The 21,934-nt window shown below is 47.6% G+C and overlaps 1 protein-coding gene across 2 annotated transcripts in view; it reads right to left on the bottom strand.

Annotated features, from left to right (window-relative positions):
• The window catches only part of IFT43 (intraflagellar transport 43), an 88,625-nt gene that overhangs the window by 6,708 nt on the left and 59,983 nt on the right, over positions 1-21,934 (bottom strand). For both annotated transcript variants that reach the window (XM_029239559.1, XM_029239558.1), the window contains exons 4-5: positions 17,493-17,525; positions 16,795-16,841 (exon numbers count right to left, since the gene is read on the bottom strand). In XM_029239559.1, the coding sequence (XP_029095392.1) occupies positions 16,795-16,841; positions 17,493-17,525 (80 nt within the window). The remainder of the gene's footprint in view (positions 1-16,794; positions 16,842-17,492; positions 17,526-21,934) is intronic.

Genomic DNA, 21,934 nt, shown 5'->3' with positions numbered 1-21,934 from the left:
GTCTCTGAACTAGGACAGGGCCACTGAAGGATAAACAGGACTAAGCCAGGCAGGGGACAACATGCACAAAGGCGCTAGGAGGTGAGGAGGAACTCGCTAAAAGGGTGGCGTGGCTGGCGTGCAGGGCCCAGGAGAGAGCAGCTCGGGGCGAAGCAGGAGAGAGGGCGTCAGGTGCCAGGTGACGAAGGACCTGCATCAACCGGCCAAGAGATGCCTGGGTGCCTGCTATAGGCAAGACCTCTTTGGAGGCATATTAGGGGCAAACCAAGATGGACCCAGCATGGAAAAGTTGCAAAGGGAGGGCCTATACATTAAAAAAATGATGATAAATGAGCAGAATAAGGAAAATGCACATCCCTTCCTTTGTGAATCATCTTGGAACCCAACACGCAGAATTCAGAGCTTCCTACTCTACCTTTCCACAATGCTTTATATTCAAGGACACAGGATGGACCTGATTACTTTGCTGTAGGTAGAGCAAGTGAAATTTGCCCTCGGCCTGCCTCCTAGATGCTGAACTAGTGGAGGGTGAAGACCACGTCCCAGTCACTTCTGCATTCCCAAAGATGGGCAAACTAAAGGACAACTGAACGGAACTGGATCAATAAATGCCCCTCAAATCTGCAAGTCACACACATGGATGGGCCATGTCCATCTTCTCTATATCATTCTAGTTATAGTATAAGTGTTACTGAGTCCCAAAGTTGCCTAGGCAGGATTCATTTCGCAAGAACAACCAAGAGCAATCCTTAGATACATCCTGGATTTGATGACATCACAACAGAGGCTTTGCCTCACTTGAGAGCTGCAAGGCCTCCTGGGAAGGACCTGTGCATATACAAGAAACAATGGAGGAGTGGGGACAAAGTTACAGAGGAAGAGTCATCCAAATTGGGTCCATATGGACTGCTGGGCTTCCATCCTGAGGCTGGGTCACACTGCTCTTCACCCTGGGCTTCCTCTTGATCTCTAGCGTGCCCCACTCCATCATGCCACCTTCTGGGAGCCCCCAGTAAAGGCTTGTTAATGAACAGCAACAGCAGTAAGAGCTAATTCCAAAGACAGAGGTTGCCAAATGGAAAACTCATCAAGATACCAGCATACTAGCCTGCCAACAGATCTACCAACAAACCAACTACCAGATGAAACCACAGAAATAAATGAGGGGTGCTTAAATAAGTAATAGAAATAAATAATAGAAACATGTGGGAATACCAGTAGGATCAATTACAACTGGTTTCAAAGATGCGAGAAGCTGCCACTTGCCCTGAAATACACACGTTGCCCGTAATACCATCACACCCGCACACTAAAATGCTAAGTACCCGGGGAAGTCCCAGAGGGATCCCCTTCTGCCCCTGTGGCTCAACAGCAAGAAGCCTGCCTGCCTCCTGCAAAGACCCTGGCCCCAGATCTCTGCAACGTATTTCATGATAGCCTGCCTTCACACCTAGCTGTTGTTGGCTTGTTTTGGTACAAGAGCAGAAAGTGATTCCTTAGATCAGGCTCCGCTTGTAATGGGTACACCCTGAGCATTACTCAGGCTCTTCCCCGGCGCGTACATCTTCCTGCAGAGGAAGGAGAGAACGAAGGAGGCACCCTGATCCGGCCCTCGGTCCCACCCAGGCAAAGATGGCTCAGGCAGGGAGCCCCTCCTCTCTGTGTCCCTTTTAGGTTCTACTCTTTGCTGATTTTCTTGGTTGGGGATTTCTGAATGGAATTTTCTGGTCGTGGCCAGAAGGGTTTCTAGAGAGCTACATAAAGTCTCTTCTAACTCCAGCACTTTCTGACCTTGACGCCTTAGTAAACGATACCAGGGGCTGGCCTACCTTGTCAGGTTCCTCCGGGTGCTGAATGATGACATCTGCCCCTCTCGCTTCACCCACTAACTGCGCCCCCCACGGCAGAGGCCCCATGCGGTCCCACACCATCTCTTCCCAGAGCTGTTCCCCCGCCCAGTGCCCTGGCCACAACAGAGCACTCGTGGGCTGCTGAGGGCTCATGTCCATCCTGCATAATTCACAGCCACATTCAATAACCCACCTGAAAGGGGCCTGGACATGCTGTGGAGGGACACCCCAAGAAGAGCAGTCCAGACAACCCCCAATGTTGCGCTCAAAGTCAACAGACTCTCAGCAGAGCTCGTGAGCGAAAGGAAAGAATGTCCACGTTTCCAGGAGATTGCAACTTTACACCTGAGATCATTATAATTTTTCTCTGCAGCTGCAAAACTTTGTTTTACTGAATGCTGTTACCTTCTGCATCACGTATGGGGAATTTTAAACAGGCAAATGGAAGAAGGTCTGATTGAAGATGAAGTTAAATGAAAGAAATTGGTCTCATTTAGCACATGACAGGATTCATCTGTGTTCCCAAGTCCACTGAGGTGGCATCATGGGCGTTTCATATTCATGAGCTGCTGCGACACTGTGTCCCCTCATTTACAAAGAGCCGTGTTCAGCAAATTCTGTCCCTGTGGACACTCCATGCATTTCATGGTCTTGTCAGAGAGACATCAAACACTCCAGTAACCAAATACCAGAAAATGGCTTTAATTAGTGGATCTCAATCGTATAAATCATTTTTTTTTCTAAGTGAAAAAATGGAGAATTTTTTTAAAGGGAGAAGAAAAGGGGAAAGTGGTAGGCAACAGGCTTCCAACACCCGAAGGAACAAGCGAAAGGGACAGTCTCAGAGGAGCTCCTGGGCCCCTGCACTCCCCGGACGCACTGGGGTTCTGGGGCAAAAATGCGTCTGCAGGTCCCTGGCGGGTCTGCTTTATGAGGACCGATCCCCGGTGATTTCACCTGATCCGGCCGGGTCACTGGGAGGGGAGGAGAGAGGCAGCCATGGGAGAAGAGTCTGAAAACTGTGACGCTGCTGGCCAGAAGGTCCACTGCAGGGACTGAGAAACAGGACTGATCACGAGCAAAAGGTGCCCAAGCAGGTCCCTGAGGAAGCGAATGACAGGGGCAGGAAGATGTCCGTCCTGAGGCGCTGGTTTGGGTGGGGGGCGGTTTATCTATGTCCCATACGTTGAGATGTCTCCATGCTCCTGCCGAACCCACCCCCTCCTCCTGCTGCTGGGGAAAGAGATCCCCGACCTCAGGAAGAACATCGAAAGAGCCGGTTGTTCCTCCCAGCCGCCCACGCCGTGGCCACTCTCCTGGCTGACGATGGGCTGGACGGGAGGGCTTGGACTGAGTCCATTTCTGAGACAAGCCGGGCCTCAGGGGGTGTGGTGCCGGCTGGGTGGTGGGCAGACAGGAGGCTGTGCTGAGTGGTGACTTAGCTCGCGGTCTACTGTGGGTGTGCAGGCCCGGCCTCAGCATATTACCCACAGAGGGGTGGTGGCACTCTCTGGAAGGAGCATGAATGCAATACCCTAGAATGCGATTTGCCCCATCACCCCACGCAGTCCACCAGGGGCTGTGGAAGAGTCAGTATTGACCGCGCAAAGGGTCGTCAGCCAGGACTGACCCTTTGGAGCAATTCAAAGGCAGTGCTCATGGGAGGCAAGCACGGCCCAACAAGGGTTCTCCATAGGGAAGGATCCTGTTCAGCCCAGGAGCCTGACACTGGGAGGACCCTGGTGTCACGCACTGGAGTGGTATCTAGGGAACAATCGCACAGTGGTTACCAACAGTTGAAGGAAAAGAAGAACAATGAACAGGGATGCTCCCTGCCACCCCAAGAGCTCTCTGGGAGCTTCGTGGCAGTTCCAGCTTTGATCCGTAGAGATGTGTTAAGGACGAGCGGGGGTAAGCGACTTCAAAGGTGACGAGGAATGAAGTGGCTGGAAGGAATGGAAAGTGAGGAACTCTCCACTCTCTTCAATAAGGCCCAAGATCAGTGATATGGTATTAATGTGACACAGAGCACCTTCTCAGAGCCACCAGATATGCCTGGTTTCTGTGTTAGAAACCAGGCATATCTGATTCTATTTCATCCTCCCCGTGTTACGCTGAAAAAAACAAGACAAACTACCCTGCTTTTATTCTAAATCCTTAGGTTTTGTATTTTTTCCTTATATATATTTATTACAAAAATGCTCCTTTGATCAGTGCCAGCCGTGACTCCGCCACATACAGAATGCTTCTGAGCGGTTCCCTCCTCGCAAGGCCACTGCCGGTGACAGCCAGCTGGTTTTGATCACAGCCATTCCCAATCTGATTTTCATAAGATAGGTGAGGAGTCTTACTGCTGCTCTCTCTCTCATCAGATGAGAAACAGAGGGGGAGGGGGGGACGGGTCCTGAGGGAACGGGGCAACAATCCAGGGCTGCCGGGTTCTTTCTCTGTCCCTCCGCTGCAGCAATTTTCAAAGGCATTTGCCTCGGGCACTTTTAAATGATGGTGTCTCAACTCTGTAATCATCTTTCAAGAGCTTCCTCTTAAAGGGTCTTTTAGGTAAACCCAGTCCGTCAACCACACTTATGCACTCAGGAGTCACATTCCCAGTATGTGTCCCCTCGCGTGTGTGTGTATATATATAGGCGAGTACACACATGCACACACCAAACATCTGGGCATTTTTAGAAAGCTGGGAGGACCTGAAGCTGGAAAGGAAGACCTACCAGTTGGTCATATCAAGTTCGTCTCTCGCTAGGGTAAGAGGGTCCCCTATCACCGCTCCCCTGGATTTCTGCTGTACCTAGGCTTTGTTATCTCGGGTTCTTCTTTAGAAACTAATCCCCATGTGTTGGAAGGAAAGACTTCAATTGAGGTCTAAGTGATGTGCTGAGTCCAACCTCAGATGAACAATCATGCCTGTCCCTTCCTGTCTCACCTAAGCACTATCTGACCGTCAGACTTCAAGATGAGTGAGGCCTCAGGGCCATTTGCTTGGAGAGCACAGTCCCCAGGCCACAGCTTGCTGTGGTTTGGGTTACAAAGACTATTTGGAGCAACTCTACAAATCCACCTGTCTTTTTTTGTGTGTGGCAGAGAACGCTATGCCTCTTCTCTATACAGTCCCCACCACTTGAAAGAGATATCCTAAAGCACCGAGCCTCTCCTTCTAGTCACATAAAAATCTGAGTCTAAGATGTCCCTGGGCAATGGTTCCCATCAATATGGCCTCATCTCTCTGCCCTCATCCACCACTCCTTTCACAGCTGTGCGGAGAAGTACCCGTGCCTCTCCCCAAAGCTGGACCACGGCTCACCGTCACATCTAGGACCATCTCACGAAACTAAACGGGATTGGCTTTGTCCTACCCTGATCCTGTCTTCCATATTCAACAGGGACAGAATCCAAGGAGTTACAGGATAAATACCCAGATCTCTACAACTGTTTCAGGGAGACTCAACTCTCTTCTACTTTTGTCAGTGCTTAATGTGGGATGATTTACTATTAACCACATTCCTCCAAACCGACTACAGCACGATGGAATGCTGACAGAGCTTTCTCTGTGTTCCTGGAGGAAGGTTAATACAACCTGCTTCCTTTACGATGCGCGTGCATGCGTGGTGCAGGATGTCTGTGTCATGCTCCTCACTCTTCCTCTTCAGACGGGGACATCCCAGTAAGCTGCTCACGTGAACAAAGAAAATGGAGTCCCAGAGAGGTCGCTGTCAACCACGTTTCGGGCAGAGCTGTTTGTGACGGAAAGCTTGAAAGGCTGGTGTGACCCAGAGATTGTAGGGGCCCACCAGGGGCCTAGAGCACTCTGTTCCAGCTCTGCCAGCAGAGCAGGAGGTCTGGTCAATGCTCTGGGCTGTGCTTTGCAGCTGGACCAGGGCGAGGTACGGAACAACTGAGGTGACAAAGCAGAACCAAAATGTGCTCCAAGCTTAACTCCATTTGCAGAAGCTCCCCTGACTCTCTGCCTCTTCAAGAGGCAAGAAGAGCACAGCCAAACCAGTCTCTACTATGTGTGCTGAGCTAAGTCATTCCATCCCATCAGCTCTTAGATACCTACTCCATGACGGTGTATGCTATCCCACGGAAGGGGCATGGGACCCTGAATTACCTCCTGCAAAAAACAACAGCAAGTCAAAACAACTTTTCTTGCTTCATTAAAGTAACTTCTGGCAAGTCCCCTGTAACTCCTCTGGCATCTCAGTCACTCTGGGGCCAAACCCACACTGGGGAGTAAAGAAGTTGCCCTTGGGGCCCCAAGAGTCTACATCTACTAGAGTTCATTTTTCTTTTGCTGCCAGGAATGTGGCCTTAACTATCTATCAAGGAAGAACTGAACCCAGATTCCTGGTCCACAGAGCTGTACTAGAGGGTCCACCTGATTAGGAGTAGGAAACCTGGGTCCCAGATCTGTCCCTGATTTGCTGACCATGTGCAGTTACTTGTCAACTCTTGTCCCAAGTTTCCTCATCACCAAAATGAGGTGCCTTCTATCTCTACGACATCCTTATTTCTAGGCTGTCCATTCCCATATACCTAGTGATAAAAAAAAGCCCAAAAACACCTGACTGTCATATTTGCCTATGGAAGTCTTTCCAAATGTCCCAGCCACAGACATGGCCTACAGGTAAAGCGCACCAAGTCTTTTGTTTAGAGAATCACTTTACAGAAAGTTTATTTTCTATACTAAAATGAACCTGCACAGAGTCCACCTGTGGCCCATGATGATCTCAGCTCACTATTGGCACCATGATCCAACACCCCTGGCTGGGGCTCTTTGACGCTCCATGCAGTCTTTTGAGTGTCCCAAGTCTCTGTGATGTCAGTTTGTTCCCTCAGCTGTGTCTCAAAGCATTGCGCTGGTGGGAGAGCTCCAGCCATAGCCCACCACGGCCCTGGGAGTGCCCTGCGGGGTCTCTGTTCTTCCAGACTTCCCATACTCCCCGCTACTCACCCTGCCACCTGCACAAGCCCAGTGACACTCCTTCCTCTCCCCTTAAAATAGGCTCTCCTCTCCAAAGGACCCAGAAGAGAATTCATTATCTAAAAGCAATCCCAATGGATTTGATAGAAAAGAAAGCATAACATGAAGGAGGGGAGTGGTCCAACCTGAAGATTCTGCTTCGTGTTACAGAGCCCTAAAGACCTGGTCTCTCTGGCTTTTCTCTGCTCAGCCTGGATGTTGCTGCCAAGACTTCACAGGGAAAGGATCAGCAGAGCTGAGGACAGGGGCCAGTGGGTTAATCTGAGAATCAGGAAAGGATAACAAATCTGCAACAGGGCAGTGGGAATATGAGTGGAGGCAAGCTTCCTGGATAAGCAGGCTTGAGAAACGAACCTAACACTTTGAGAGCAAAGACGAAAGTGGTGAGAACAGGTAATCATGAGTCACAAAGGCCATGTCCCAACTCCAGCTCCATCACTTACTAGCAGTGATGTCCTGGAGCAGCTCATGCTGGCTAAAAATCTTAGGAATTTCGCGTGCAGGTTGTTAAACATAAGCATTATTAAAGATTAAATTATATATCCTTATAATTAAATAAATTATATTAAAAACAAAGGTAATACTCAAAACTCACCACTTCCTAAATTTTACTACATTTTACTTTGCCTATGCTCTTGAAATTATTTACATCCAATGTACCTGTATGATGGAAACATACTGGTGTGCTACTGTCCATCTCTTCCCAGTTCTGTGGTCACTGATGTCATGCTGGGAGCTTGAAAACAGCCCTCGTGGGAGCATTTACACCACAGAAATCGCCAAACTCTACCAATGAGGACTTTTTCTCCCCCAGAGAGCTGGTTGTTAAATATTTCCCAGCACATCATTGCTTACTAGCCATGTCACCTCTGTGAGCTACTAAACATCACAAAACTTCAATTTCTTCTTCTGTAAAAGGGTGATGATCACAGTGTCTCTTCATAGAAATGTTGCGAGGATTAACTGAAATATTGCAGGTAAAGCAGCACAGGGCCTGGCTCTTGGTAAACACTTACAAACATTAATTATCAATACCATTTCCTATAAGAAGGACTTCTTTTTCAAATTTCATACCCAGTATCCTATAAACAGAATGAAGCTTAACAAGGCACAGAGAGGGAGGCAAAGGAACTAGGTTTGGGTACTACCTAATAAGTCCAGTGTGCTGCAGTAAGCTTAAGGAAGGGAATGCCAACATAACGGAACATTCGTACTAAGCAAGAGAAAAGAATTGAGATATCAGGGTTCCAATTTATCTGCACTTAAAGAATTCTTTCCACTTTCTCTTTCTCCACGTTAAAACTGCTTGGGCCAATAGTGACTGCTGCTTGCAGGAGAACGGATGAAGGATAGGGTGGAAGGATTAAGCAGGCAATGAGAAAGAGCCCAAAAGAGAGTTAGAAAGCCCGGAGACAGAGATGAACGGGGAGAGGGGCGACAGAGCGATATCCCACTACATATAGCATTTTTCTAATTCCACTGACAGTCCAGCATCTCACATCTCATCCAGCCTCATTGCTTGGCTGTGTTCAGCCACTTTTACCTATTTTCCCTGTTGACATGGATAGAAAATTGAGCAATTACCCTTAAATTTGGAGCTCTCAGATCATCCAGATTGCTACACTTTCAGAATTAAGTCTCCAATTGCCCCTGGCTAGAAGTGGCTCAACTCAGCCTGTCCTTTAGGAATTTCACACTTTTGGGTTGGCCATAGGATTTATCACTCCTAAGGTTTTAAGGTATTCGATTCTGTCACACCTGGACCCCAGGATGCAAAGGGCACAGCCCTCTCCAGTGGGGAGGCGGCATGCCCCAGAGGCACTGGGAGACGCCAGGAAGAGGGAGTTATAATTCCACCCGCAGTCCTGGGTTACACCAAGATGCGATGGTTATAGGCAAGAAAGAGCTAATCCTTTTTTTTTTTAAGCTCCTGTTTTCAGAGACTTTCCACTTTTTTAAAGCCATTATTTGGGGGGCTCACAAGTTCTTTCTTAACTTGACTTTACCTCAGAGATAAACTTTTTGAAAGTTGAGTCCACATCTAATTGTGTTTTAAGAGATGATCTCAATCTGAATACTGTTTACCTTTTTTAAAGACAAAGAATTTCTTTTCTCCCATTTGTCTGCCTCTCAGTGCCCCTTTTGAAGTTTCACTTTCCATCCAGAGTTCACTTTCTGAGAGCTGGATTTTGGAGCCGGAAGAGACCAAACAGGCCTGGAAACACTTCTGGCGTCAGAGAGATGACAGGACTTTGTGCCTCCTGTCTCCTCTACCAGGGTCCTCCCAACCCGCAGCCTCCACACTCCTTTCGCTGGCAAGCAATTATTTATTTATTTTTGGCCATGCCGCGTGGCACGGGATCAAACCTGTTGCCCCTGCATTGGGAGCATGGAGTCTTAACCCCTGGACCGCCAGGGAAGTCCCTGCTGGCAACTTCTACTCTTCCTTCAAGTCGAAGTTTGAAAGTCACTTCTTCAGGGTGGCCCTCCCTCAGTCCCCAACCCCAAACAGGTCTCCAGGTTATTCTCCCTCATGGCACTCCAGACTCTTCCCTCAGTGGACTCAATTGCAATTTGTCCTCACTTATTTAGTGTGTGACTATTTGATTAGTCCCCATATCCCCGACTAGACTGTAAGCTGTATGAGGGCAAGGACTAAGAATGGTTTGTACACCATCATGTTCCCAGTGCCCAGCTCCAAGCATCACACATAGCAGGTATTCAACAAATGGTGGTTAAAGGAATGAGTGAATGAATGACTTGCCCAATGTCGCCTGTAGAGACTGGGCTCACTCCTATTCCAGATCCAATGTTCTTTCTCTAACATACAACCTTCCATGACAGAAGAAGTCTGAAGGCCTACGGCAAACTAGAAACTTGATTCCAAAATAGGAATGGATAATTAAGCCACTAAAGGAAAGATCCGTTTTGCCATCCTACAATTTTGGGACCCTGAGGTCATTCGGGGGCTCTGGCTGTCCATTATTCTTAGCTGTTCTCCAGAACCACGAATCCCAGCTTCCCCGAAGCACGGTGTCAGCTCTAGCTGTGAGCAAGTCTACCTAGAATCAGCAAATTAGATGATTGGCAATCTTTAACCTTCATGAAAGGCAGTTTATGTGGGGATGTTGACTATCTGTAGTTGAGAATGGACCAGAATCAGGGCTTAACTCTGCAGAAGCAGCTTCCCTCCTGGTTATGGTGAATGAACCCCTTATTCATCCTCAACGTGGAGTTGCTCCTCATGCCAGGCAACTTATCTTGGAAGGCTGTGCACGTGTTTCTCTGCCTAACCTAATCCTATCCAGCCTTTAGGACCCAGGCAAGTTCTTCCTTCTTCCTGAAGGGCCCTCAGCCTACAGGGATCACTTCCTCTTCTGACCTCACAGCCCTTAATAACATACATCACCAATACAGCAACAACTACTTGCTACCTTTGTCACTCAGTACACTGCTGTCTAAGCTATCTAACCCTTGTAATGCTTTCCACCTTTCATGTTTTGTCTCCCCAACAAAGTCCTGTGTCCCCCTAGAGGAGAGCCCTCCAAGGTCTTAGGAAGGATTTGCATATCCCTTCCCAAAGGCCTAATCCAACTTGCAGATGCATTTTGTCCTGTTCATAAAGTGATATTTTAAAATTCTGTCATTTTTTGAAATCTGAATTTGAAAACTTTCAGGTCATGCCAGCTCCCCTCCAAGCTCACCACAGGCCCCACCATTCTTTATAGTTGAACACTTCTGCTGTTTCAAGTGTTTATATTACCTGCCTGGCCCCTAAAAACATTTGAGCTCAGCATGCCTTGGTCTTGCAAACAGTCCCGCTGCCAATACATTCCGGTTAACCAACAGATCCCCCAAACCACCCCTACACGGCACTTACTCTTCACTTCTCGTTCAAAAAACACACCCGATCTCAACAGCTCCTTCCTTCTTCTGTTTTTCTGTTCTCTTCCCTCGGAAGCCTGAGGGGTCAATGGATGGGAGGAAGTGCTTCTCTTCTCTCCCTCGGCTTCTTCCCCAGGGAAGAAGAAGCACCATGTATCAAGAGTGATCCAGGGAGGCTGAATGCTGAGAAATATATCTCGAGAGACATGGCTTCTCAAAGTCTTCTATAAAAGAAGAGGAGGAAAGATGGGCTTCCCTGGTGGCGCAGTGGTTGAGAGTCTGCCTGCCGATGCAGGGGACGCGGGTTCGTGCCCCGATCTGGGAAGATCCCACATGCCGTGGAGCGGCTGGGCCCGTGAGCCATGGCCGCTGAGCCTGCGCGTCTGGAGCCTGTGCTCCGCAACGGGAGAGGCCACAACAGTGAGAGGCCCACGTACCGCAAACAAAACAAAACAAAACCAAAACAAAAACAGAAGAGGAGGAAAGAAGAGTGGGCATTTCTCACTAGGTCAGAGAATCCTGGAGGGCAGGGGCTGTCTCACTCATCACCATCGGCATGGGAGCAGCACGAGCCGCAGGAGGCACTGCATGAAGACCCCCTGGCTCTCCTCAGTGGAACTCACCTCCAAGGCGCTGGGAGGAGGCCCTGGACCGTGGCTTCTCATCTCTGTTCCTGGAGATTCATCTTCTCCTTTGAGATGACTCGTCAATTGCCCACCCCCACCAAGTACCAGAAGATGAGCAGTCTCTTCCCAGGTGAGAATACTCCTCACTGATGACCTCAAGGAACCTGGATGTGATTTATTAAGGGAACCAGCAGGTTCCCTCACAGGTGCCCAGAGATCTGTTTAATGTCACTGCTGAATGAGCGTCCATGGATGGTTCAGGGCAATCATTTCGTGGAGTCTCCCCACCCACTGGTTATTCTAAGTTCAAAGGAGCAGCCTTAACTAGCCAACCAAGTAATTCCCTGAGCAAAGATAATTCTAGAAACTAGTTATATGTAACATATGATTCCTATTGCATAATGGATTCTAAACATTCACATACAGTGAAATGGACTAAGTCGAGTGTGAAGTGGAACATATGAACTGATTTTCCACTACAGGACTCAGGCATAACTGCATGGAAAACAGATTTATGCCAGGGAAGAGGCATACCTCCTAGAAGGTAACATCAAGTGCACTCTGACAAGAAAGGGTTTTATGCGTCAAACCTCTGGAGCCAAAATAAAGGCCAATTCACAAATTTCACATTCCAAATTTGTGAAGGGGAAAAGAATAGTAGGGGTATTCTCTGAAAACAGTATCTTTCTTCTCCCCTTCCTTAATGAAATTGTATTAAGCATCCCGCCAGTAATGCCAGCACTCTACCTTACACACCTGGGAACTGACATTGACACAACCAACCTGTGCAAGGAGATGCCCGCACAGCGGAGGGTCGTACCATTTGTTACAGCTCAGAGGCCAAGAGCAAGGACTCTGGAGCCAAGACCTGCATTCAAAGCCTGGTGCTGAGCTATGCTGCGTTAGTAACAGAGTGGTGAGCACAGCTGCCTTCCAAATCCTGATGCTGTCATTTACTAGCTGTGTGACTTTTGGCAAGGTTACCTTTCTTTGCCTTAGTCTGCTCATCTTTAAAATGGGGATAACGAACAACTGAAATGTCCTTTAACAGGTGACTAGATAACCAAAATGTGTTATGTCCATATATTAGCAATAAAAATGAACAGGGTAATGATACATGCAACCAGCTGGATGCATCTCAAAATCATTCCAGTGAGCGGAAAAAGCCAAACACAGAAGCATACATACATATGATTCAATGTATATAAAATTCTAGAAACTACAAACCACTCTATCTTGACAAAAAAACAGATCATAGCTGCCTGGAGGGGCAGAGGAAGGGTGGACTGGCAAGTAGCATGAGAAACTTCTGGGGGTGATGGAAATGTTTTGTATATTGATGGTGGTGGAGATTTAACTCGGTATATACATGTATAAAAATTCACACTGTGTACTTTGAATGGATGCAGTCTACTGTATGCAAACTAGAACTCAATAAAACTGATTTAAAGGAACTTTCCCATAGATTTGTTTTGTGAATTAAATGAGAAAAAAGAAGTACTACACAATGCGGTATATGTTTGGTAATACTGGTGATGGCAGTGATGCTGGTGGACACCACAGTATGACAGCAGAGTGTTTGTTCCCTTGAGAGTCAGAAGATCAGAGCTTCCCTTTGAGTCCTGAGATTCTGTATAATAATCTGTAAAGCTCAATCTCTTAACACGTCAAATGGCAGGTTTGGACAGGGTGGCCTATAGAGTTGCTTAAAACTGCATCAATTTGGGACTTCCCTGGTGGCGCAGTGGTTAAGAATCCTCCTGACAATGCAAGGGACACGGGTTTGATCCCTGGTCTGGGAAGATCCCACATGCCGCAGAGCAACTAAGCCCGTGCGCCACAACTACGGAGCCTGCGCTCTAGAGCCCGCAAGGCACAACTACCGAGCACGCGTGCTGCAACTACTGAAGTCCGCGCACCTAGAGCCTGTGCTCCGCAACAAGAGAAGCCACCGCAATGAGAAGCCCGCGCGCCACAACGAAGAGCAGCCGCTGCTCGCCACAACTAGAGAAAGCCCGTGCATAGCAATGAAGACCCAACACAGCCACAAATAAACAAATAAATAAATAAATTTACAAAAAAAAACCCTGTAACAATTTGATTCTAACGTGATGATGTCACAATGGCGGCCAGCGCAACCTTCTAATAATGCATTTGTGATGTGTGTAAACTTCAGTATTCAGAGGGTTTTGCTGTAATATTTAACAGGTACTCCTTGAAATGGAGCATGTTCACACACTGAAAAAAAATGGAGAAGGTGGGATTTCAGAGGTCCTTTGAGGGGAGCTGGAAAGAGGTCCAAGGCGGGGTGGGGAGAGGTGTGGAGAAGAGTCCCAGTTGAATAAACCTTCTGTAGACCATGAATTGAACGAGCACCTCAGATTCATCAGCATCACAATTTCCAAGCACACTGCGCCCTAACCACCAGACAGCTCTGTTCACGTCTGCCAGGGACCTGCCTCCTTGAGTCCAGGGAACATCCTCCTGGTGGTTGCCCTGCTGCCCTATGCAACCAATGGCTGAAGCAACAGAGCGTTTGTGAGGACAGGCCAACCCAAAGGGTGGCAGTAGCCACCAATCACTGAGCATCACAGCTGCCAGTGTAGCACTGGCAGAGGACATCCTAGGAACACGTCTGGGAAAGCAGACTCTGGTAAAAGAAGTGCAGGATACCTTGTTGAACAGGGCCGCTGGGAATTATTAGTGGGTGGAGAAGTTTGGCAGCTGAGAGGAATTTAGCGAGCAGAGCTAAGGAGGAATATCTGGCAAAAAGAAATGAGCTTGTCAATAAGAGATAATGGAAAAGCGAAGTGCTGAAGAACGATGGGAGCAGCGGGCCCAGGAGCTCTTACTAACTCCTAGAGTGCAGGCTGAATTCCTGACCTCCAGAGACTCCCTTTCTACCTTCAAACCCCTTTGGAAGGAGATGAGGCAGAAGTACTCTTGCACACAACTCCCCCTCTAGTCTTCAATTCCGGCTTTGGAGGCACTACAGCAGGGTTGTCAAACTTCAATGTGTGAAATATTTATCCAGGGAGCTTACTTAAATTAATGCAGATCCCTGGGCCCCAACTCCAGCTTCTGTTTTGTGGGTGGCCTGGGAATCTGTATTTTAACCACCATCCCAGAATATTTCACGATTGTCCTATATGACCCTCGCCCTAATCCTGTGAGGTAGCTAAGGCACAGAGAATCATCCATGTTCTACAGATTTAATTCTCTCCTCCACTTTGTAGTTGCAAGCAAAGGTTATTTAATAGAAGGCTTTGGGACTCCACTTCTAGCCATGAGAGAATAACTGTTACCAGACTTGCCTTCCAGCTATAAACAATTAGAAAACTGGAAAAAATACAAGATACAACTGTTTTCACACAGTGGACAAGAGGTAGCACAGAACTGTGATCCCCAAGGGAAGGGAAACAAATGAAGTGGGCCCTGCAGTCACCCTGGCTTCTGCCTGAGATGCTTCCTGGACACTGGCACAGGGGTGGGGAACCCCAAGTGGAGCATGGGGAGGGAGGTCTGGCTGAGCTGAGGAGACAGAGGTCAAAGTTTAGGGGGCTAAGGCGGCTGGAATTTGAGAAGCCACCTAGGTGTTCATCAGTAGATGAATGGATAAGAAAGATACGGTATATATATATATATATATATATATATATATATACAGTGGAATATTACTCAGCCATTAAAAAGGAAATCTTGCCGTTTGTGAAAACATGGATGGACCCAGAGGGTATTATGCTAAGTGAAATAAGTCAGACAGAGGAAGACAAATACCATATGATCTCACTTATGTGCAGAATCTAAACACCAAAACAAACACAAAACAAAAACTGACTCGCTGATACAGAGAATAAACAGGTGATTGCCAGAGCAGGGGTGGGTGAGGTGAAATAGGGAAAGAGGATTAAGAGGTACAAACTTCCAGTTATAAAATAAATAAGCCACAGGGAAGTAATATACAGACAGCATAAGGAATATGGTCAATAAAACTGTAATAACTTGTATGGGGACAGATAGATTTATCATGAAGATCATTTCATTAATGTATGCAAATGTCAAATCAGTACATAGTACACCTGATCCAGCATAATATTGTACATCAACTATATTTCAATTTAAAAAAAAGAAAAGAAACAATGGCTACAATTATCTGTATCTGATGAAAACCATAAATGCACAGACTCAAGAAGTTCAAGTAGGATAAACACAAAGTAAACCACAACAAGGCACATCGTAACCAAATTGCTGAAAATAACAAATAAGGAGAAATAAGTCTTAAAAGCAGGAGAAAAAGATATACTGCATACAGGGGAACAAACATAAGGAGGACCACTGAGCTCTCCTCAGACACAGTGCAAGCTAGAGGACAATGAACTAAGTATCTAAAATGCTCAAAGGAAAAACAGAGTTGCCAGCCCAGACTTCTGTATCTGGTGAAAAGTAAAGACATTTTCAGACAAACAAGGCTGAGACGATTTGTTGCCAGAGGACCTGCTCTACAAAAAAGATGTTAAATGAAGCGCTTCAGGCACAAGGAAAATGATACAAGATGGAAACTGAATTCTGCACAAAGGAATAGTTTGGAAATGGTAAATATGTGGGTTAAAAAAGAGGCTTTGATCATTTAGGTCTTGAAGATAACCTCCACTCTAGTAGGTTTCTTGTAAAAGTACACACAGACTTTACCTTTTCTCTTGAGTTTCTGAACACAGGTTTCAGCTGTGACATGGCTGCTGGACATGTAAGTGCTGTTTCTCCCTCATTTACAATGTCAGCCTTTAACTGGCTACTGTGTGTCGTGCATGAGAGATGCAAAGATAAATAAGACACAGTGTCCACTATCAAGGAGCTTAGAGCCTGGTTGGAAGAACAATCAAGCCAATAAAGAATTAAAGTGCGATAATCACTTAGCTCTGTGACCATGGGCAACTTAACTTCTCTGTACTTTAGTCTCCTTAACTATAAAATGGGGATAATAATAGTACTGCCTCATAGGGTTGTTGTGAAATGAAACGCTTTAACATCTATAAAGTGGTGGGACAGTGCCTGAGATATAATAAACACCTGATAAGTATTAGCTATTATTGCCATGGTGGTGTGTTACAATGGAAGTTTGCCCAGGAGGTTGCCGGCGCAGAGAAAGAACATCAGACTCAGAGAAAGGCTGGGATGGAAGGGAAGACATTTCAGAGGAGGTGATGCTTCCAGCTGAGTTTTGAAGGACAAAGAGGATTAGTGGATAAAGAAGAAGGTGGGGTATTCTAGGCAGGGGCAGTAGCACTTAGCAAGGCGCAGAGATGCAAAACAAAAGGCTAGCACGAGGCCACAGGGGATGTTTCCAGTAAGCCTGCAGCAAATGGCGCCTTAATTGTAGCTCAGGAAATGCTCTGGGACGTCCCTGGAAGCCCTTCTGACTTCCCCAAGGACATCTTACCTCCTCCATCATCTGATCCATCCAGGCTCTGCTGTCTGAGGCGGTGACTGCCCCCAAAAAGAAGGAAAGGAAAGCAGAAAGTGAAAACCCTATATGGTTATTGCTTCCATTCTTTCTCCTAGATGAAAATGCTTCTGGACCCACTCCCCTCCACCAACTTGGTCAGACTTGATTTGGCAGCTGGTCTGCCATGTACGGCCACACGAGCCATGGGGTGCTACATCCCACAGGCAGCGTCACACCGACCGTGACAGGATGCTCCACCCACCCCGCAGCTATGAGATCCATGGCCCTACCTTCACATTCCATCTTTACCCAGAAACCTTCCTTCTTTCTTTTTGATATAAGTCTTAGGAGAAGGGGCTAGGTTTAGAAGGCTGGAGTTGCTTCTGCCCATCTGCATCAGTAAAGCAGAACCCATGGGTCAGTACGATTGATACCTGAACATACAATTCTAAAAACCACGCAGTGGGAGATACGACACGGGCATCAATGCCAGAGTCCAGCCCTTCAGCTGAGGAAGCCGCATTAACCGAACCCTTGACTAGTGTTCCTAACTCCAGCCCCAGCCCATGGCCAACTTCCTGCTGTCTGTCTTTGAATGCTGTGTTCAATAAAGGCTGAACAGATGAGGACCACCCAGACTGCACTGTTGACTATGGTCACCACAGGATGTTGTAAGAATACTGGAAACATACTCTTCTATTTCTTCAGAAGCCCTCCTTCCTGACCTGAAAAAAAGAGAGACAAGGTTTATGAGAACCCTCTAGTCTCCTGCGCTGACATGGCCTGCTGGAGGGGGTTTCAAAAGTGGGAGCAAATTAGCAGAACCCAAGTGCTTTATTTGTCTGGATTCCTCTTTATAGACCAAGGCCCACAACCAGTGTAAGAAAATTACAGTAATGCCTTCCTATGGCCTTATTTCAGCATGACTCCAAATTAAGTTGTTGAGCTTAAGTGCAAGTTGAGTGAGAAGCTCAAAACGCAAAAGGGTATAGATGACACGGTGCCTTCCTTTCAACACTTAACTGACCAATTTACAGAGCACTTCCTTAGGACTGAGGCCTTGGGTCTTATCTGAAGCTGCTGTGCTAACATGTGTATCTTCCCATGAGCAAAAGGGGACGAACTAGCTGCTCAGTTCAGGCCTGACTTTCTGTCTCCTCCACGTGAAGGACTGGAAGGCCCTGTGAGTGATGGTGGGCAAGTAAGACATTCCACGAGCAGGAAGTCTGTTTGCACAGTCGCTATGTGAGGTCCTGGTTCCCCAAGCTGAACGTGTGTAAGAACCATCTGGGAAGCTTGTCAGACGTGGAGATTGCTGGACCCAGCAACGAGAGATTTCTGGACCAGTTGGTCTTGGCGGGGGAGCCCAGGGATATGCATCTTAAACAAATTCCCAGTAATTCTAATCCAAGAGGGTCACTACTGATACTCTGAGAAACACTGATCTTAAGTCTTCTAAATGAGATCGGCTAAACGCTGAAGATTTTTAAAGTTGGGTGTGGGTTACACGGAGATAACTTTCCCGTATGTGTGAAAATTTCTGTGATAACAGAGTATTTGTTTTCTATGAATTCTTTTAAGTCAGAAATCAATCACCATGATGACTGAGGGCAAAGGGTGGTGGCAGCGTCATAATGGCCAGCAGGAGGCCGAGAAGGCCTCCCAGTAAGAGCTGCATGGGGGCCAACCAGCACCTTCCGCAAAAGGCAAATAATCCCCAAAGAGTAGAATCATAAACCTAAGTCTAAATAGACTACTTCCCATGGAAGTTAGACTAAAACTGCGCTGTTAAGAAAGAAAAAGAGTGAAAGAAGGGAAGGAGGGAGGGAGGGAAGGAAGGAAGGAGGGAGGAAAGGAGGGAAGGAAGGTGGGAAGGAGGGAAGGAAGGTGGGAAGGAGGGAAGGAAGGAAGGAGGGAGGGAAGGAGGGAGGGAAGGCGGGAAGGAGGGAAGGAAGGAAGGAGGGAAGGAAGGAAGGAAGGAGGGAAGGAAGGAAGGAAGGAGGGTAGAAAGGATTAATTTTGGCTGAAGTCAGGGAGGGGGAAGTGAGTAGGTAGGTAAAGTTGGAAGAACAGTATGGAACAACTCTGAGGGGACCTCCTAGGCTGCAGTTTTCGACTCTTAAAGGGCCAATTGAAGAGACGGAGCAACTAGGGGTAGGGGGGCGAGTGGGACCTTCAGGGCAGCAGGTGGGGCACAAAGGTAAACTGCATCGGGTACCCAGGGCATCCCCACCGTGGTGATGGCAGATGACCCAGGTTTATGACCTGTTCTAAGTCAAAGTCAAAGGAATCCTGAATGCAGCACCCGCCCTGGCCCCTGCCGCCAGCACGGCTGCCTTCTGCCTGTGTGGAGGGGAGGCTCTGCTCCCGGCTTGAGTTCCCAGGGACCACTGCCTCTAACTGTCCTGGTGAGGCTGAACTCCGAACCCACTGTCCGAATGAGCCAGTCCTACGTCACTAGCGGCAGAAGAGCTTGGATGGAAACGGGGGTCACAGAAGAATAACGGGATTCAAGAGGCTGGGCAGCCTAGGCCGGCGCCTTCCTGTTGTGCAGAAGGGGCAGCTCCCTCTCTGACCACCCTCGGCAGGTAGGACAGAATCCTTCCTTCCTAAGCCACGTGCCGGGGCAAAAGGAGCGGTGATTCTGTCTGAAGGAAACAATAATGACAACACTACTCTTCCGGAGGAAGGCTGATTAACTGCCATTTATCCACTCATCACCCGGACAGGGGCTGAGGTCCATCTTCAGTATAATTGCCGCTGAGCCCACAGCCTGCTCCCTGTCACCCTGGGGGGGCCCAGAGTCATCCCGCAGCAGGGAAGGAGCAAGAACAAGAGACAGCCCTCAAGGATGGAGGGCACGGATACCCCACGGGGCGTTCTGTCTGTCTGCCTGTCCGTCTGTCTCTCAATCTCTCTGCTAGAAAGAGCAGGTTCTGGGAGAGCCTTCTGCTTGGGAGATGGAAAGCCTAGTGGGAACTTGGGCGGGGCCCTAGAGAAACATCAGGAAACACTGCCTTTGAAACAGTTGGCCACTTCTGGGCTGTCCCTAGCTTGCAGATAAGTTCGGGCGGCACCACACCGCTGCTTATTTTGGTTTGGTTTAATTTTTTTTCTGTTTTAACATTAATTTGTTGTCCAGATTGGGAGATTTTGTACAAAAAAGTCCGGATTTCTGAATTCTTCAAATACAAACCCTAGCCACACTGGGCCTGCATTCCCACGAGGAAAAACTCAGGGAAGCTGGGCTGTGCCCCACCCACTCCAAGCCTGAGCTCCCACCCTCCCTGGCACCTGGGGGTCCCTACTAGCTCTTTACCGCTGAACCTGCACTGCTGCTTTTCTTACAGAAGTTAAGAGGCTAGTGAAGTATTTCCTGTAGCTCTGCCGCTACCAAAAGTGAGAAAGCAAAAGGAAGTGGGAAGCATGCTTTAGGAGAAGAGGCAGAGAGTACATTTCTTTATAGAACTGTGAATATGCAAATAACTTGTCTATGTATCTCAGTGATATAATTTAACGTGCTATTTTGAAATAATCCCCCACTCCACACATTTATACTTTACCTGTCTAGTCCCCAAACGCACCTCAGACCATGCAGTGACATGGAACCTAGCATAAGGATTTTCAAACCACAGGTCATGAACAATTAGTGAGCCATGAAATCAATTTAGAGGATCACCACCAGCCTTTATTTTTTGTCTTTTTTTTTTTCCAATAGCAAAGAACAGTGAAGAGAGTGTACTGCAAATAGTAAGGATAAATGTTACATAAAATTTTTTTCAGTTTTATATACAGAAATACCCAGTCACGATGCAGAGCGCATTTTTAAATTGCTGGTGACAGGTTAAAAAATAATGAAAACCTGGTGGTCTATCATTGCCCAGCAGGGTAGGTAACCCAAGAAGGATGTGGGCTAAAGCCCCACCTCCCACAGACTGTGTAGGTCGGTGGAGGCTGAGGGAGAGGACTGCAGGTTCTGGGTCATCACACACTTCCGGGGAAACGGTGTGAGCTGGCCCAGACCTATGGCAGGAGGACTGCCAGCTCTACCCTGGGCTTCTGGTCTCTTACTGCCCCCCGTGGCCCACGTGACTGTTTCCCCAGAAGTGGCCGTTAGAGGGTTTGGGAACCTGACAATTATAATACTGGCGAGACCAATGTACAGAGATAGAGCACTTTTGGGGAGCCTGCAGAGACTTTCATGTCTATCAACATTAGCTCTGGAAAAGAGGCAAAGCAGGCTTCAGGAGCACCGTTTTATATATACCAATAGATTGGGACAGTGGGCACCAACCCACCAAAGCTCTGTGTGCTTTGTCCACATCACAGAGCTGGTTAGTGACGATGCTGAAACGAGAATCCTTATCTCCCAAACCCACTGCCCCAAGCCCTTTCAAAAGCAGATACCCGCGGATTTTTAGATGTCCTCCGGGCACCCCGACATCTGGTTGGATTTACTGTGCTCACAGGTTTTCCATACTTACAGGAGGCAACAGATAGCTAATTGAAAGCTGGAGAGAATCCTTTACACCAGGAGTTCTTAACCAGTGGTGCACAAGAGAATCACACCTGGGAAGCTTCTGCAGCACCCGTGTGCTAGGCTGCATCACAGGCCCCCTGAGGTAGTAATTTCTAGAAATGAAGCCCAGTCACGTATGTGAGAACCACTGCCCAAAACCTCATCTCAGAGAGTAGACTGAACTCTGTCGCTAAGCAGCAGAATGTAAGCCTTGCTGCCTTGTCCTTCCGAGTTGCCTACTTTCTTCTTACAGAAGCATTCACGAACTCTGACTTGACCTACAGGCTGAGGGGAGGAAGGAAACGGCCTCACAGACTGAAGGCTCCATTCCCGAGTGACTCTGAGTTGGCCCTCCTGAAACTCAGGATTCTGTGTTGCTCGTAAAAGCTCAGCAGGTGCCGTCCACCGGGGGAGGCCCAGAAGCAATTCAGATCTGATTAGAGATGCTTGTTCAATATTCAAAATGTAAAACATAGAGGTTGCTGAACCAGCACTTTGAAAAGTTAATTAAATGCCAGGTTTCTTTTCAAGAGCTACTCCATCACTTGCTGATTACTTTGGACATTTTGAAGAACAAAGCTTTAACTTCGGACACTGAGAGTAAGCGTCCTCCCT

The sequence above is a fragment of the Monodon monoceros genome, unplaced genomic scaffold (assembly GCF_005190385.1).
Source record: "Monodon monoceros isolate NGI ecotype Baffin Bay Population unplaced genomic scaffold, NGI_Narwhal_1 Super_Scaffold_21, whole genome shotgun sequence".
Classification (NCBI taxonomy): Eukaryota; Metazoa; Chordata; class Mammalia; order Artiodactyla; family Monodontidae; genus Monodon; species Monodon monoceros.
Note: the sequence above shows the minus strand (reverse complement) of the source record. Positions and strands in the feature narration are given on the sequence as shown.